This window comes from Schistocerca gregaria, chromosome 4 (assembly GCF_023897955.1).
Source record: "Schistocerca gregaria isolate iqSchGreg1 chromosome 4, iqSchGreg1.2, whole genome shotgun sequence".
In the NCBI taxonomy this organism is placed as follows: Eukaryota; Metazoa; Arthropoda; class Insecta; order Orthoptera; family Acrididae; genus Schistocerca; species Schistocerca gregaria.
In genome coordinates, this window is record NC_064923.1 from 669,195,725 (window position 1) to 669,214,659 (window position 18,935).

An 18,935-nucleotide genomic window follows, 5' to 3' on the forward strand; every position below is an offset into this window, starting at 1 on the left:
CACAACGATAGACCATCACCTTGACCTTCTCAGGTAAAGTATCACCCTCGAAGGCCAAGATGAAGGCACCTGTGGCAACCTGCTTATCCTTTGGACCACGATGTACGCGCCGGACGAAGTGAACACCTCGCCGCTCTAAATTGGCGCAAAGCTCGTCATCGGACTGCAATAGAAGGTCCCGATGGAAGATTATGCCCTGGACCATATTAAGACTCTTATGGGGCGTGATTGTAACCGGAACATCCCCCAGCTTGTGACAATCGAGTAACCGGCGGGACTGGGCGGAGGACGCCGATTTGATCAAAACCGAGCCCGAGCGCATTTTGGACAAGCCCTCCACCTCCCCGAACTTGTCCTCTAAGTGCTCGACGAAGAACTGAAGCTTCATGGATGTAAAGGATTCACCATCAGCTCTCGTACACACCAGGTAGCGGGGCGAGTATGGTTCGCTGGCATCCTTAGCCTTTCGTTCCTCCCATGGTGTAGCCAGGGAGGGGGACGATTTGGGGTCATATGTAGTTGCGTTGTATTGAGCCCTGGAATGCTTAGAGACTGCTGGCGGCTGGCCACCAGCAAGAGATGATGTACCACGCTTCATTGCGGGTCATCCGCCCTGATGCCACCTACTCCGACCAAGGGCCCTCCCCACGGGCGCCACCCAGCCTCAGCAACGACCACCTGGCAGGATGGCCATTGCCGGGAGTCCCAATGCCCCAAGGAGATAGGCATCTACTCCTTGGCATACGTGGGGAGTTAACGGCGCTGGCATCAGCAGAGCGATCCCTGTGTAGTCAGGGGGCTACAACCAACAGGGTACATGGCGGCCCCACCACAACGGACTGGCTACCGTGCTGGATTTCAGGTGATGTAGTCCAATATCGTCATTGGCGCATAAAACGACACAGCATAGCAGACTGCAATAAACTGCACCCTAGAACAAATCCACGCCCAAGAGATGGTAGGTGAGCGGGACTGCTAAGCGATGACGACAAACTTGGCTAGAGATGGTAATGCATGATGGACACATCGCTCCTTGTAAGGCGCCCTTCCCCAATCGGCTCGCTCTTCGGAAAATTTAGAAGGATGGAGGTCAAACCCGTTAGGGGACCATCTCACAAGGCCAAAACGTTTGAGACTCCTTTTAGTCGCCTCTTACGACAGGCAGGAATACCGTGGGCCTATTCTTACCCCTGAACCCACAGGGGGGTGCACACGGAGTGCACACTGGATTTCTTCCCCTCCTTAGCTGCCATATCCCTAAGGGGCCACATTATGCGCCTAACATTGGAGCTCCCAACTACCAAGAAGCCCACCCTCTGCGACTGCCTGGATCTTGAAGGCTGAGAATGTAAAGGGAACTTGTGGGTAACTCTGATGTGGATGAAACATAATCAGCACAGTCTGATGGTATCTTTCCAAGAAGCTTTGAAAGAAGTATGCCACATCTTAGTGGTCCTCTAGATTACCCTCAGCATATCGAGGGTTGCTGCATCTTGCCATTCCATAGCCCAAAGTTTCCAAATTTGGTGGCTCAGTAGTAATCATAAATCTGTGCATGGTACTCAAGTCAAGTTTGTCTCATGATTGCTTCTGTAACTAATTTGTCAGCAATTTAATTTCCCTTAATGCCCACATGGCTAAGTGTCAGTTAGGGCGTTCCTGGAGCTTGGATGTTAACACCCAAAATGTTTCCGTGATGGTAATGAGACATGTCTTGTACGCAGTTCATGGAATGGCTACAAACCAGGAAGTTTTAACGTATCACAGAGCCTGCAATATGGCAATCAATTCTACAGTGTTTACATACACTGCATGCACTTGGCAGAGAATGCCTCTATTGGCACCCTGTGTGTGCGAAAGAATAACCAAACCTGTCATTGACTTTGGATACATCTGTATAGATGCATGTTGAATTGGAGTAGTTATGGAGAACTGAATGCAATAGGCATCTGAGAATGGTGAGTTCAATATTTTCTTTACAGCCACAGAAGACCCCATATCAATCATAGGATTGAGTATACACTTTGGGGGGAGGGAAGGGGGGGGGGGGGGTGCAACGAGAGAACTCTACATACAAAGACCAGACAGAGCCTTCAATCATACCCTATGTGATCCACCTATTTTGGGCAAAGCGTAAACAGTCTAAAATGTCAGCTGTGCAAAAGAGACAACCAACACTGAAGGCTAGGCATCTGAACAGATTGTGACCACATGATTCTCCAACAGTTGCTGGTGTCTGACTCACAGTGATGGGATACCTGTTTCCACCAGGAAGCTTTATATGGGGCTCAGATGAAAGACTCCAGTTGCCAACTGCACACCACTGTGGTGAACAGGGTCTAACCAGCTCAGTAATGATGGTACCACCAATGCATAGGCAACACGTCTGTAGTGCAGATAGTACAAGAGCAAAGCTCCATAGAATCACAGAACTGCACAGAGTGCGCCCCAGGAGGTGCTGCTGAGAAATTTGAGGGTATAAAGTTTCCTTGTGTAATTAGTTTTTAGTTGGCATATGTGAGGTAAGGATGTTAACTTACTGTCAAATAAAAGGCCTAAAAATCTGATATTTTCAATAACTTCAAGTATCAGGTCACTAAGGTAAAGCTATGGGTGAAGATGCATGATTCTGAACTGATGAAAGTGCATGATACATGTTTTCATAGGAGAAAACTGATATCCATGATTCAGGGACCTGTTATGTACTTTCTGTACGTGCCCCCAATTTGGCACTCTGCAGTGTGCAGTGATGTAGAACTGTAATACAGGTAAATGTCATCCACATGCATCGACAATGAAACTGGGTCCCACTGCAATCACAATTCCATTGATTAAGATGGTGAAGAGGGTTTACAAAAGCAATGTGCACTTCAGATTCCAGATGTATCAGTTAGTTTGTCATAGACCAGAGTGCCCGAAGATCAGTCTGAAATTGCAATAAACGTCTTCTGGCTTCTAGGCACCAACACACTTACTTGTTAACTAGAGAGGGTGGTCAATGATTAGTCCAAAAACTTGACGGTCTTTGCTCAGATTCAATTAATAATAATAATAATAATAATAATAATAATAATAATAATAATAATAATACTCACAGAAATCTTACCCATCAACAATCGACTTATGACAACGTGCATCCATAGCACCAACAAAAAGTATACCCTTATCAATGCACATGCCCCCATCAACATCGCCAATAAGAACAACACCGAAACCATCGAAAAATTCTGGAACCAACTCGAAAAGACCATGACTAAAATTCATCAAGATGACATGAAAATCCTGACAGGAGACTTGAATGCTCAACTTGTCAAGGAAAATATCTATGAAAAAAATCATTGGCAAGAATTCTGCACACCAAAACACAAACACGAATGGCATGCGGCTGGTTGATGTCTGCCAAAAATTTGACCTCAAGATTATGTCTACCCACTTCAGAAAACCTGCACACAAACAGAAAACGTGGCGATCACCAATCCAACAACTTGATGAATACCAGATTGATCACATAGGCATCTCCCACATCCACTACAGAACCATCCACGATGTCCAAGTCCGATAGGGTACCAACATCGATTCACACCTCTATCTTACACAAATCAAAGTAAAACTTTCCCCGAAGAGAGTTCACCTCAAAAATGGCCACATCCAAAAGTTTGATGTATCAAAAATTCAAGGAACAAAAATCACAGAAGAATGGGAGAAAGATCTCGTGAATAATTGGACTGACTTCCACAACAAAATAATAAGAAAAGGCAAAGAAGTGATCCCACAGCTAAAGAAGGTAAAGCACCCCCATTGGAATTCTGACTGTGATCAAGCCATCATTAACTGCTGACTCGTCACAAATCACCATAAACTACAGCACTTTCTCAACACCCACATGCAGACAAACAGAACAGCACTTCCTCAACACCCACAAGCAGACAAACAGAACCATCAGGAAAACAAAACGCAACTACATCACTGAACAACTCAAATCAATAGAGGATAACTTCAGGAACTTCAACAGCAGGACTTAAAGGTCACTCACCGCAAAATCTGTCTTTCAGGAAACAAGATGGAAAACTTGCACTTACCAACCAAGAAAACTGTGAAGAACTGGCACGGTACTGCCCCAAACCACACGAATGTTTCCAACACCCAGTCCCAGAGCACACAAAACCCGATGCAGAACCACCAACATAAGAAGAAATCCATCACCACATCAAGAAATTGAAAAATGGAAAGGCATCAGGAGAAGATGGAATCGTCGCAGAATTAGTGGAAAATCTGGGGCCATGATCACCTCAGGAAATCACACATATCATCCAAGAAATTTCGCAAAGTGAAAAACTGCCAGACGACTGGAAATGTGCACTCATCCACCCACTCCACAAAAAAGGAAACAAAACCGACGTAAATAACTACAGAGGAATTTCCCTCCTGTCCTGTCCACCTTCCTACAATGCACACAAGAACAGCTCGAACCCCTAATTAGTGAATAACAAACACGTTTTAGACAACACTGATCATGCACTGAACAAATTTTAAACCTGAAATCCACATTAAAATTTCGAGCCACACAAAATCTCCCAACAATCTGCATATTCATTGACTTCAAGAAAGCCTACGAACCCATCGATCGACAGTCTCTCTTTAATATACTCGAAGAAAGCAATCTTGACCCGAAAACACGACGACTCATCCAACAAACCCAAACTGACACAACTTCCAAAGTCAAGTTCAGCGAGGAAATCTCCCAACCTTTCCTCACCAAAACCTGCGTCCGACAGGGTGACGGACTCTCCCCATTACTCTTCAACATCATTCTCAACAAGGTCATCAAAGAATGGGAAAAGGAAATGAAAACAAAACAGCTGGAGACTCATCCTGCTAGGAAAAAAGTGGGATAACATAAATGTCGCATGTTTAGCCTTCGTTGACACTCTCGTGATACTCTCGGAGGATCAATAAACAGCAATTTGTCAGATCAAAGTACTTAAAGAATGTGCAGAAAAAAGTTGGGCTCCAAATCTCTTTCATAAAAACTGAATTTATATCCACAAATCAAGTAAAAACAGGAAATTTGATCACAGAAAACGGCACAATAAACAGAGCCAATCACTTTAAATACTTGGGGTGAAATCATCGAATCCACAGGAACAGAAAGATTAGCCCAAAAAGCACGTGAAGTCAAAATGTGAAAAGCACATTGATAAATTGGGAACATCTACAACAAAAGGTGCAGGAATATCAAGACAAAAGTTCGACACTATGCAACTAGTCATCAAACCCAAAACATTGTATGCAAGTGAGACCCTAAACCTCAATTAGAAAAGGGATCTTCACAAACATCAAAAAAGTTGAAAGGAAAATCATTCGCAAAATCCTGAGTCCAAAGGTCACAGATGAAGAATATCAGCTACATTCAAACACAACAACAGAAAAATACTCCAACATTGAAACAGACTTCTGCAAATGGCGACTAAAGTTCTATGGACACATCACGAGACTGGATGACAACAGACTAACAAAGAAAATTCTATGTACTCACAGAAACACGACAACAGTCTGGATCAAACAAGTTCAAACTGATCTCAAAAAGGCCAACATCACATCTGCATACATCGCAGATCGAAAAATATTCAGACAGAAGATCCCCTGCTGGGAAGTTGCACCAGAAGGAAAACCCAGAAGATATAAAGGGAAAAGGATGGAAGAATGTCAAGCTAAACATAGCAAGGGGATGAAAAAATTCTGGAAGGACAAGAAAAATAGCAACCACAGATCGTAGTTCACTTTGTGTGATCCTCTATGGGTCTAAACAATTTAAATAAATAAATAAATAAATACATACATACATACATAATACCCAGCCACCATTGGTAGGGAAATTCTCCTTCTAGCCAAATACAATTGAAAAAACAGAGGAAGTGTTTTAAACTGTCATTGCTAATGTGTTTCAGCATTTGAAAGTGGATTTTACAAGTCCTAGGGCTGGGTTTTGTCATTCTGCTGGAGTGCTCCAGAACTTCTGTTTTACACGAAGCACTGTATAACTTGAGGAGCTGCACACAGAAGCATAAATATTTTGCTCCACCAGGCATTTCTGGGTCAGAAAATTAACACTTCAGTGAAGTTTGCGGCGAAACATTCAGCAGTAACAGCGGGAAGAGTACAGATGTCACAACTAGGATAGATGTCAGGAACCACTGTGGACAGTTGGTGATGGCAAATATGGCAGAGTTTAATCCATACTTGAGACAATGGGGTTTGGAACCTAACAATTGATACATGCTGTTCCCAACACTCCCGTTTTCCGTGCCTTCACTTGAAATCTCCTGAATGCTATAATATGTTCCTTACATGGATGACATTTGCATTGTTTAAATCCCTTCTTATACTCTCTGAACATTAAATAGTAAGACACACAGGCGAAACAAATGAGAAAGAGAAAAAATGTAATGAAAAGTAAATGTAAAAAGTAATAGAGACAGGAAAAAACAGGGGAAAATAAATATAAAAAGTTGGAAGGGGGAGATGTCTATTACTATGGCAGGTGAGAAAAACAATAGAATGTAAGGGTCAATTATGAGGTAGGTGACAACAAGAAAGGTAAGTTTTACATAATAACAATCTGCTGCAGAATTTTCCATCTCAGTAGCTCTAACAGTACAGGGAGAATAGATCTGGTTATGTGTCTGGTAAAGTATGCAGGGCAGGATACTGACTGACTGTTCCAGTTCATTTACTTTTACTTCTACTTCTAATGTAAGGCTTTTTATGACTGACAGAATTGACAGTCATCTAACAAACAGTACCTCATTTGACAAAATAAGCTGTGAAAGGACATCTAACGGGGTACGAGTCACAAGGCAAATAAAATGGGTTGAGGAGAGGAGTAAGGACTCAAAGGGTCCTCTTTTTACCTTCACTACTTGTTCCTTCTTTCCTTGCTCATAAGATCTGGTTGTCCACACTATCACTGTTGACCCGCCTTACAAATTTGAACTGTTCCTCATGTTCTAATAACATTCCATTACATTTTAAAAATTAAAGTTTTACAGATCTTCCCCTTTATCATTCTCCCTCCAAAGCAATAGTCAAGAAATTCTTTTCTTTTATACTTGTGTCTGATGTGATTCCATTTCTCAAACTGATGATAAACATTATTTGAGAAAGGCTGGAAAAATCATTCCCAAAGCACCAACATTCAGTCACATATTTCAGTCATCAAAGCATAAGAGCAATTTAATTAACAGTGTCCCCAAAATGAACAACAGAATTGAATTATTTACGTACCTGTTTCTAATAACCATCTTAATCATGATTTTTCATTAGCCATCTTATTTTTCATTATCTCAAGATTTGTCCTGTCTGGGATTCAAAGGCCTCTTCATTTAACTGGAGAGAGTTTAGCGACCATTCATATCTTCCATCAGATTCTGATGGAACTCAAATACATAGACACAAATACAGTACACGGCTACAATGTTCTGGCCAACTACACAGTACCAGCGCTGAAGCTCAACTGAAATGAACTACTATAATGGGTGGAGTAGGTAAGGGGGGAAAGGAGGCAAGGGCAGAAATGAAGTGAGGGGAGAAAGGAAAGGGTAGCAGGAGGGAGGGTCGGAGGGAAGAGTGGCTGACAAATGGGGAGAGGGGGAGAGGGGGAGGGGGAGAGGGGGAGAGGGGGAGAGGGGGAGGGGGAGAGGGGGAGGGGGGAGGGGGAGAGGAAGAGAGGGGGAGAGAGAGAGAGAGAGAGAGAGAGAGAGAGAGAGAGAGAGAGAGAGAGAGATCATGTGGGGGGGGGGGGGGGAGGTGGATGTGGATGTGGATGTGTTAGAGAAACTAGCAGAGATCTGAGGCTGAGATAATTGTGAGAGCAAAAGGTGTATAGTGGCAGGAGACTGCAGGGAGGATGGAAGGAGCCAGTGATGCATCTGGATCACCAAAATAATCTTGTTCGACAATGTTTCTGGGTGCATTACATGCACCCATTTCTTGCCATATAAGGGTAGGTCCAGCATTGTTGAACATGATACTGTGTTTCTGACACACCTACAAACTTTGTTAGCCATCCATAAAACACACTATTCTGGATTTAAAAAACACCCTTCTTCCCAAACTTCTAACACAGTCATCACCCCCCCCCCCCCCCCCCCCTCTCTCTCTCCTCTTCCAGAAAAAATTTCAAACATTGTCTCAAGTTATCTTCTAAAAACCAGATCCTGCAGAAATCCTAGTTCCTTCAAAAGGTCTCAGGCCTTCAGCCCTAAACCCAGGCCGAATAGGCTGGACTTATCAAAGACCTGTTTTCCACTTACTTGTTCCTTTTAGATGAATCATTTCTTCGATAGCCACCCAAATGATCCCAAAGTTAAACAATTTCATCCTGCTTCAACCACAATTGTCCTTCCTTTCACTCATCTTCTCCCTGGATACCTCCCTAAAATTCTTCACCACAAAATCAATTTCATTTTCCTTCCCCAATTCATTTCACGATGAGCAATGAGAATATCGCAACAGCTGAGGAATGATTCCTTATTCACTCTTTCCCTTGATAAAAGCTACATCAGTGTGATTATGAACAACAGTGGTTATCTGGCTGTGAGTCTCTGCCAGCTTACAAACACTTCCAATTACAAACCTTTTTATTCTATCCCATAAGCTCACCATGGCATGCAACAGCTTCTCAAAACATCTAGTTCACCATACAACCCTTCCCCTGAAACCAACTCCCTCTGCAGGGTGGTGCAGGAGTAAAGCATTGCATTCAAACTATGTGTGGGTTTCAAATTTCTCTCCAGCAATTAGGATTTACACTATGTGATCAAAAGTATCCGGACACCCCCAAAAACATATGTTTTTCATATTAGGTGCATTGTGCTGCCAGGTACTCCATATCAGCGGCCTCAGTAGTCATTAGACATTGTGAGAGAGCACAATGGGGCGCTCAGTGGAACTCGCGAACTTTGAATGTGGTCAGGTGATTGGATGTCACTTGTGTCATACGTCTGTACACAAGATTTTCACATTCCTGAACATCCCTAGGTCCACTGTTTCTGATGTGATAGTGAAGTGGAAATCTGAAGGGACACATACAGCACAAACATGTACAGGCTGACCTCATCTACTGACTGACAGAGACCAATGTGTAATAGGCAGACACCTATCCAGACCATCACACAGGAATTCTAAACTGCATCAGGATCCACTGCAAGTACCATGACAGTTAGGCACTAGGTGAGAAAACTTGGGTTTCATGGTCGAGTGGCTGTTCATAAGCCACACATCACACTGGTAAATGCCAAATGACACTTCACCTGGTCAATGGACGATTGAATAATGGAAAAAAACGTTATGTGGAGTGACAAATCACAGTACACAATGTGGTGATTCAATGGCAGATTGTGGGTATGGCGAATGTCCAGTGAACGTCATCTGCCAGCCTGATGTTTTGCATGGCACTATCACAGCACAGTCCTACATTAATGTTTTAAGCACCTTCTTGCTTCCCACTGTTGAAGAGCAATTTAGGGATGTCGATTGCATCTTTCAACATGATTTAGCACCTGTTCATAATGCACGGCCTTTGGAAGAGTGGTTACATGGCAATAACATCTCTGTAATGGACTAGCCTGCACAGAGACCTGACCTGACTCTTACAGAACGCCTTTGGGATATTTTGGAAGGCTGACTTTGTGCCAAGTCTCACCAAAAGACATCGATACCTATCCTCAGTGCAACACTCTGTGAAGAATGAGCTGCCATTCCCCAATAAACCTCCCAATGCCTGATTGTGCGTATGCCTGCGAGAGTGGAAGCTGTCATCAAGGCCAAGGGTGGGCCAACACCATATTGAATTCCAGCATTATCAATGGTGGACGCCATGAATTGTACGTCATTTTCAGCCAGGTGTCCGGATACTTTTGATCACATAGTGTAGGTTGTCCCTAAACAGCTTAAGGCAAAGAGCAGGACATTTCTCTTGTGAAGATCATGCACAATTTTCTTCTCCATATAGAGCAATTCACCCTATCCACTAAACACCTCCAATCTTTTGTCTAATTCAGATTTAATGACAGCAGCTGCATGCTTTGCATCCATGGCAAGCATAGCTTCTGCTCCTTTTAGAAGCTTTCTGCTCCTCTTAGAAGCTTTCTGCTCCTTTTAGAAACTCAGCCAGTCTTCCATATACATTTTACCCGGTCTTTTTCAACTCAATGAACCCCAATCTTTGACACTTATCTGTATATGTCCAGGCTCTATTGAAATCATATCAAATGCTCCACCCACCAACGGTAACTACAGTCTGACTGTCATCTACTGAATAACAAATAATCCCTCCCCTACACACGACACAAATGGACGGTAACTCTGCCAGTGATTTCAAGGACAGATGATTTCCCCATCAAGCTAGTTTCTTTGGGTGATACAATACAAGGGCTGAGTTGCCAATCAATCAGAATTTCTCTTTATCACCCATTACCACCCTTGGTTCAAAAAACTCAATCACATCAGTCACCATTGTTTCAACTACCTCATCATATTGAAGGGTATCCTACACTTATCCACAAAAATTATGTCATCCTAAGTCCATCCTTCTGTCAGCCCTATTCCACATTTTGCAAACTACAAGTCATTTCCATGTGGACAACTATGGAGCAAGTTTTGTCCTATACTTTCTACTGAAGTCCATTGTGTATAAGTGAAGCACGGCTACAATAGTTGTACTGAATCCTGGGAGAAGTATGGAGTGAAAAATGGGGTAACTGATGACAGTATCAAAAAATTAATACTGATATTAAAAACACAAAATAGGAAAAAGTGCACTAACTATAGAGGGATCTCCTTATTATCACAATGTCTAAAATTTTTGGAAAAGAGGTATCCAAGAACCTCAATTTGAAGAACAGCAGCGAAGATTTAGGACTAACAGGGGAATAACTGATCTTATTTTTGAACTCCCAAGAAGATTACACAACAATTGGATTTTTGTAATTTTTTGTATTTATGGCATGTGGCGTTCAGAACTCAAAAATCAATCACACAAAGAAGTTCGATGCAACTCGCAACAATTCTCGAGAAAATCGACTTTGAAATTTTCTGAGTGCCTTTGATACCTTAAAACAATGTTGAATTTTCTACAAACAGTGTGACTGCAATTGAATGCTTGCTTACCAAGTGGGCAGTCTGGATTCAATTCCCAGCCAATGCAAATTTTTAAATAAATGTACTCGTTCTACAAGCATATCTGTGGAGCGTAAAGAAGTAAAAAATATTGGTAGCGCCCATTTTTTTCCATTCGGTTCAAATACCTACACCATTTAAATATAAAATTCATCAAATAGATGCTAATTAACACATGTCTAATCATTATTTTTATGAAAGGTGCATATATTATTATTTCTGATTACACATCACACATAAAAATCCAGTTTCTTTACAAATATAAATTCTTAATTACCGATCTGTTATAAAAGATTGTTAACAAAATCATCTATATTATGTAGAAACATAACAAATTTTTTTTATGTGTATGTATTTTACTCTTCACAGAAATGATAGCAGAACATGCATCTTTGTTTAAAAATTAGCATTGGTGAGGTATCAAATCCAGGCCAACCACTTAGCAGGCAGGCATTCTACCACAGAGCCACACTGCCTGCTGAAATCCTGTCTCCACTCTATGGCGTTAAAGATGCTCGGAAAACTTCAAACTCAAATTTCTCAAGAATTTTTGAGAGTTCCATCAAACTACTACATGTGAGTGATATTTGAGTTCTGAACTTCACACACCATAAATATAACAAACATAAAAATCTGTCGTACAAATGATAGAAAAATGTTAAGAGAAAGGAAAATATCTGATAATAGTACTTCTGGAACTGGAGAACACACACAACAGATATAAAATATAGGAAATATAGAATGGCCTCAATGCTCTAATTACAAAAATTCAGATGCTGTATGATAATTGTGAGAACAATGTACAAATGGGAGATGGAAAGTAAAAAGTGGTTTAGAACAAAGACAGATGGGGCAGTTCCCTTTCCCCTATAACTGCTTCTGTGTATGCAAATGAGTTCCCATTTGCTGTGAAATCTATATGGAAGTGCAGCAGAAACTGGATCTATGGAACATTAAGTTTAAAGAGTTAAGGTTAACTATATCCAAAAACACGTCAGAGGCAATGCAAATGAGTACATAGACTCCAAATTCTTCCACCTAGTATGAAGACTTCCAGGGATAAGAATGTTCCTCGTACAGTAAGAGAGACCATATTCAAAACTTTCCTTCTGCCAAACATGTCCTACAATATGGAAATGAGTCGCATAACCAAAAGACAAGTAAGTCAACTGAAAGCTTGTGAAATGAATTTCCAAATAAGTACATAAGGAGTGACACACAAGTGGAAGTGACCATGGAGGAAGGGCCAAGTATAGTGAGACTGAAATGATTTGATCATGTGAAATAGATTCAGCCTAACTGAATTCCCTATCAGAACTTGGAAACAAATGTGCAAGGTTGAAGACCAGTTGGACATTCCAGATGGAGATGGCTACACTAAATTAAAGAATACCATGAAAGGAAAAGAGATTCACTGGATGTTGTTCTGCAGGGGGAAATCTACAGGACAGAAATAGATGGACGCAAATCACTCAATTACATTGTACCTAGCTTCATGGAAGGAACTCATGATTATGATGATGATGATGGTGGTGGTGGTGGTGGTGGTGGTGGTGGTGGTAATGACGATGACAGTAATGATGTGATGTTACACATGCATCTGTGTGTCACTCCCAATCAACTACAAGTGAGATGTTTCCAATTTTTATTTATGTTTTGCTGTTTCCATCCTGTAATTTTTATTATAAAATATTAAACACTACAATATGTTCATAACACATGGAAATAACATGAAAAGTGCATAAGTTTACCATTATACAGGGTGTACATAAAGTCCGGGAACACTTTCAATTATTTATTGCACAAGAACCAAACATTGTACAGATGTCATACATATGTCATTTTGAAGAGAACCCCTGACAGCTTTTTACGTATAGCACCACAGCGTAGTTTGGTAATTTGCTGATGGCCACAGCTAGTTGCAGACATGGCGAGTTCACGTGCAGAGCGAGCTTCCTGTGTGTTGGAGTTCAACAAAAACAAGTGTGCTACAGCTGTTCAATGGATATTTAGAACCAAGTACAGTAAAAAGCCACCAACAAAGAATGCCATTTACCACTGGCACAATAAATTCCTTATGACAGGTTGCTTATGCCCGGCAAAGAGAAGCGGACGTCCCAGTATGAGTGAAGTGAATGTGGAGTGCCTACTAGAGACATTCATAAGGAGTCCAAAGAAATCAGTGTGCTGTGCATCCCATGAACTCGAAACGGCTCCAATAACAGCGTGGAAAGTCCTGCAACAGAAGCTGTCTATGAAACCATTCAAACTGGAGCTAGTGCAGAAGCTCAATGACGATTACAAAGACAAGCGTTTTGAGTTTTGTTCACAGTTGCAACAATTAAATGAGGATGGGGAAGGCACTGTTGATAGCTTAATTTTTAGCAATGAGGCCACTTTTCACACCAATGGGAAAGTGAACTGGCATAATTGTCGAATCTGTGGTACAAAGCATCCATACAAATACATTGAATTTGAGAGTGATTTCCCAAAGATAAATGTTTTTTGTGTCTTATCACGTCGAAAACTGTACAGGCCATTCTTCTTCACCAAGAGCACAGTCACTCGATATTACTACCCGGAATGTTGCACCAATGGCTGATGCCTCAAATGCAATCAGACTCTCCGTTCATCTTTCAGCAGGATGGGGCTCCACCCCATTTTCATCGTGAAGTTTGTGGGTATCTGAACATGGAGCTGTCGCATCGATGGATGGGCCGTGCTATAGAAGGGGACAGCTGCTTCATGAATTGGCCTCCCCGATCACCAGATTTCACTCCGTTACACTTTTTTCTGTGGGGACAAATTAAAGATCTGGTGTATGTACTGCCTCTACCATGTGATGTAGCACAGCTTGGGGAGAGAATAAGGGAAGTAATGCCACAATCGAAGAGGCCATATTGCGACACGCGTGGCAAGAATTTGATTACCGTATTGACGTCTGCCAGGTCCCTCATGGTTCGCACATCGAATGCTTGTAAGGAAAAAAAAAAAAAAAAGACCTTTCAGAGTATCTCTTCAAAATGCAATATGTAATACATCTGTACAATGTTTAGTTATTGTGCAATAAATAATTTAAAGTCTTCCTGGACTTTATGTACACCCTGTATAAAGGTAGTCTTAGGCCCACCCCTTCATTATAATTCAACACAACTGGAGTGTTCTCTAGCCTTCTATGTAAAACAGATGTTCAAACCACATTTGTTGCAATCCATAGCTTAACGATTCTATAATACTCCACTTTATAAGTCATCTGCTCATATGAAAACATAAAATCTAATAGACCTCTTCTCTTCCCACACTTTTTAATTATGGAATCCATTGATTTCTGATGCCATCTTTCATTCACACATACAGACATAAAAAGTGTTCAAATAAAAAGGTATGAAACATTGTAACACCAAAGAGGTTGAATTTTACAAGTACCACTTCAGAATAACATAGTGAGACATCTAGGAATACAACTGTAGTGTCTAACACCGCACTAAGTAGAATAATGAATAAAATAGATGAGCTTGTCTTCACTTACAAAATGCAATTACTATTACTAATTATTATTATTATTACAATTGTTATTAAAGATAAAACATATCTGATCAGATAATGCTTTTTTGTGTATGAACTGATGAACCATTGTTCAAGTTTTAATACACAATTACATGTACTCTAATATACTATGATTCCAAAGCTCAGTATACCAACCTGTAGCATGCAACAAAGTGAGCATATGCAACAACAATCCAGTTGTGATGAGCCTTCACTATTTGAACACGTAAAGGATCCATCCAGTTTGAACCTGAAATTTGTTAACACAGACTGCATGATAATTTTTAAAATCAACTGCTTTTATTAATTCTATATCCAATCTCAACTAATATGGGGTGTTTGGGGAGGAAAGGTCAATATTTTACACAGTGATAGTATAAGTAATTCTGAACAAAAAATGTTCTATGAACATAGGTCCGCAAATGCTTCGTTAGGGAGGTATGGGTATTGTAAGGAACTTTAATTCTGCAAAACTGATGTGCACAACATGAACGTATACGCAATACAACTGGACCGTAACGTGATTTTCTTGAAAACAATGTTACAGAGACATACAGTTATGTTACACATTTTTAAAAACAATGTTACAGAGACACAGTTATGTTACACATTTTTACACAATGTTTATTCACTTTGTATTTAGTACATAATACATTACAACATGCATGTTACGTGTATTCAGTTGAAAAAGACAAACCACATATTTTACAAACGGCTTTAACACTTATCGTGTAGATATTGTACAGTTCACAGAACAGGTGTGAATATCCCACCATGAACGTCAATGCACTTTTGCGCTCTAGAGACAACATGTTGTGTTGCTTGTTCAATTGCCTGTGGTTGGTTCCTAATCAATTTAGCAGTGTCCATGATGCGACAAAACAGTTCATCTCATGTATTTACCTTCCCCTTGTGCACCTCCAATTTCTTCCAACACCATAAACAGAAATCTAAAGGTGTAAGGTCAGGTGATCTTCGAGGCCAGTTAATAGCACCGCCATTGCCAATCCAGTGATTAGGGTAGGTGCAGTTGAGGTGGTCCCCCACACATAAAGTAACTTGTGGAGGAGCACCATCATTTTGAAAGTACATTCCAGTTCACTTGAATGTCTTCCAATAGTTCCACAAATAAATTTTCCAAATAATACAGGTACCTCTCTCCCTTCAATTGTTGAATGGTAATATATGGACCTATCAAAAGGTTACCGATCATGCCGCACCAAACATTTAAAGCAAAACGAACGTGGAAATTGCTATCTACTGAAGTTTGTGTATTATCCCATGACCATCAATGACTACTACGTGTGTTGTTTATTTCATGTCATGAAAACTGGGCTTCCGTCAGTGAATATTATGTATGGAAGCAAATGACTATTCTCAATAACCCAGTGGCAGAACTGAAGTCATTGGACATTGTCACCAACGTGGAGATTTTGGACACACTGTATGTGAAATGGGTACAGGCTTTACGCATGTAATGTTTCCCATACACGTGTCTGTGGGATGGTAATATTCAGAGTATTTGAAACTGGGGTCTTTAGCACTTCTGTTAACTAGGGTATATGCAATGAGATGCTGAGTCGCAGATAGGCACAACAAAAAGACTGTCGCAAATAAGCTTTCGGCCAGTATGGCCTTCGTCAAAAATAGGCGACACGCGCGTGCGCCCACACACACCCACACACACACACACACACACACACACACACACACACACACACACACACACACACACAAAAGCAACTCACAACACACAACTGCAGTCTCTGGCAACTGAAGCCACTCTGAAGTGTCATTAAGCAGACCAAAATCACCTATTTGGCTGCTCAGCAACCATAATGCCACCAAAGTGGAAAATATAGAGAAGGCCAAACTTTTGAACGCACCTTCCAAAACTGTTTCATCAAGAAACATAGCAATATGGTTCTTTAGTTCAACTAACACTGAAAACGCACATATTGATTGTGGAGCAGAAAGTAACAGTTGCTTAATTGAGGAAAGACATCTGAATCTGATGACACATCTGCCAGGTTCTACAGAGATTATGAAGAAAAAACTTGCTTCCCTTCTGACATTAGTTTATTACTTGTCACTGGAGTAACAAAGTATACCTAGAGACTGGAAGAAAATGTGACTGTCATTCTAATTTTCAAGAAGGGTCAAAGGTCAAATGGACATATTTATACGCCTACACTGCTGATTTCAATCTACTGTAGAATTTTGTATCCTGTTTCATCCTCAAGCACTGTGACACTTTTGGAGAAGAAAAACCTCCTCATAAAAATCAACATGGATTCCACAAACCGAGATCCAGCAAAACTGAGCTCACTCTGTTTGTTCACGAGATCCAATGTGCTTTAGAAATTAGCTCCGTGTTGTTTAGTGAAAACAAGAAGAACTTATCAAATGTCAGATTTGTGACTGGATTCAGGACTTCCTTGCAGATATAAATCAACATGCCCCTATTTAGAGAACAAAACTGACAGTGTAAAGTTAACTTCAGGAGTATTCCAAGAAAGTGCGATAGGATTGTTACTGTTTACAACATACATAAATAATCTAATGAAGAACATCAAAAACACTGTACGGGTGTTCGCAAACAATACAGTTGACTATAAGAAGTTAGCAATGTCAGCATACTGTAGCGAACTGCAGGAAGGCCTAAAGAGGATACATGACTGGTACAGAACTGGCAGTTGACCCTGAATGCAAATAAATGTAACATACTGTGTATACACTGGCAAATAAATCCATTACTATATGATTATTACGGCAAAAAAATCACTGGAAACTGTAACAAATTTAAAACATCTACAAATAACCACACTAAGTGATATAAAATGGAACGACCACATAATAAATTGTGAAAAAAGCAGATGACAGGCTGAGATTCACTCAAAGAAGGAACTTGCCCCCCTTCCTGCAGTCGCGTACCGTAGGTCTGTAGAAGAGCATAGCGTTCCAAAAGATTGGAAAAAGGCACAGGTCATCCCCATTTTCAAGAAGGGACGTCGAACATATGTGCAGAACTATAGACCTAGAGCTCTAACGTCGGTCAGTTGTAGAATTTTGGAACACGTGTTATGTTCGAGTATAATGACTTTTCTGGAGACAAGAAACCTACTCTGTAGGAATCAGCATGGGTTTCGAAAAAGACGATCATGTGAAACCCAGCTCATGCTATTCGTCCACGAGACTCAGAGGACCATAGACATGGGTTCCCAGGTAGATGCCGTGTTTCTTGACTTCTGCAAGGCGTTTGATACAGTTACAGTAGTTTAATGAACAAAGTAAGAGCATATGGGCTATCAGACCAATTGTGTGATTGGATTGAAGAGTTCCTAGATAATAGAATGCAGCATGTCATTCTCAATGGAGAGAAGTCTTCCGAAATAAGAGTGATTCCAGGTGTGCCGCAGGGGAGTGCCATAGGACCATTGCTATTCACAATATATATAAATTACCTTGTGGATAACATCGGAAGTTCACTGAGGCTTTTCGCGGATGGTGCTGTAGTATATCGAGAGGTTGTAACAATGGAAAATTGTACTGAAATGTAGGAGGATCTGCAGCGAATTGACACATGGTGCAGGGAATGGCAATTGAATCTCAATGTAGACAAGTGTAATGTGCTGCGAATACATAGAACGAAAGATCCTTTATCATTTAGCTACAATATAGCAGGCCAGCAACTGGAAGCATTTAATTCCATAAATTATCTGGGAGTAGCCATCAGGAGGGATTTAAAATGGAATGACAATATAAAATTAATCGACGGTAAAGCAGATGCCAGACTGAGCTTCACTGGAAGAATCCTAAGGAAATGTAGTCTGAAAACAAAGGAAGTAGGTTACAGTACACTCGTTTGCCCACTGTTTGAATGCTGCTCACCAGTGTGGGATCCGTACCAGATGGGGTTGATAGAAGAGATAGATTATATTACAGAACCAATAGTCAATGGCCTCTCAGACCATGACATGCAGTTCCTTCTGTTAAATGTTAATACTGAACAAGATATAAAATCTGTTAAATCTGAGCTCAAGAGGGTAATCAAAAAGCCAAATATTGATTATTTTAGGACACTCCTCAGAGACATTCACTGGAATGATGTTTACAGCGCTCATGGCATGAATGAAAAATATAACACTTTTGCTAATAAAGGGCTGACCTTATTTGAACACTGTTTTCCCCCAAAACTTAACAAGGTTAGA

General features: G+C 40.9%; 1 protein-coding gene across 1 annotated transcript in view; it reads right to left on the reverse strand.

Annotated features, from left to right (window-relative positions):
• The window catches only part of LOC126268191 (BTB/POZ domain-containing protein KCTD3), a 225,565-nt gene that overhangs the window by 156,131 nt on the left and 50,499 nt on the right, over window positions 1-18,935 (reverse strand). The window contains exon 4 of the mRNA XM_049973801.1: window positions 14,881-14,974. Within this exon, the coding sequence (XP_049829758.1) occupies window positions 14,881-14,974 (94 nt within the window). The remainder of the gene's footprint in view (window positions 1-14,880; window positions 14,975-18,935) is intronic.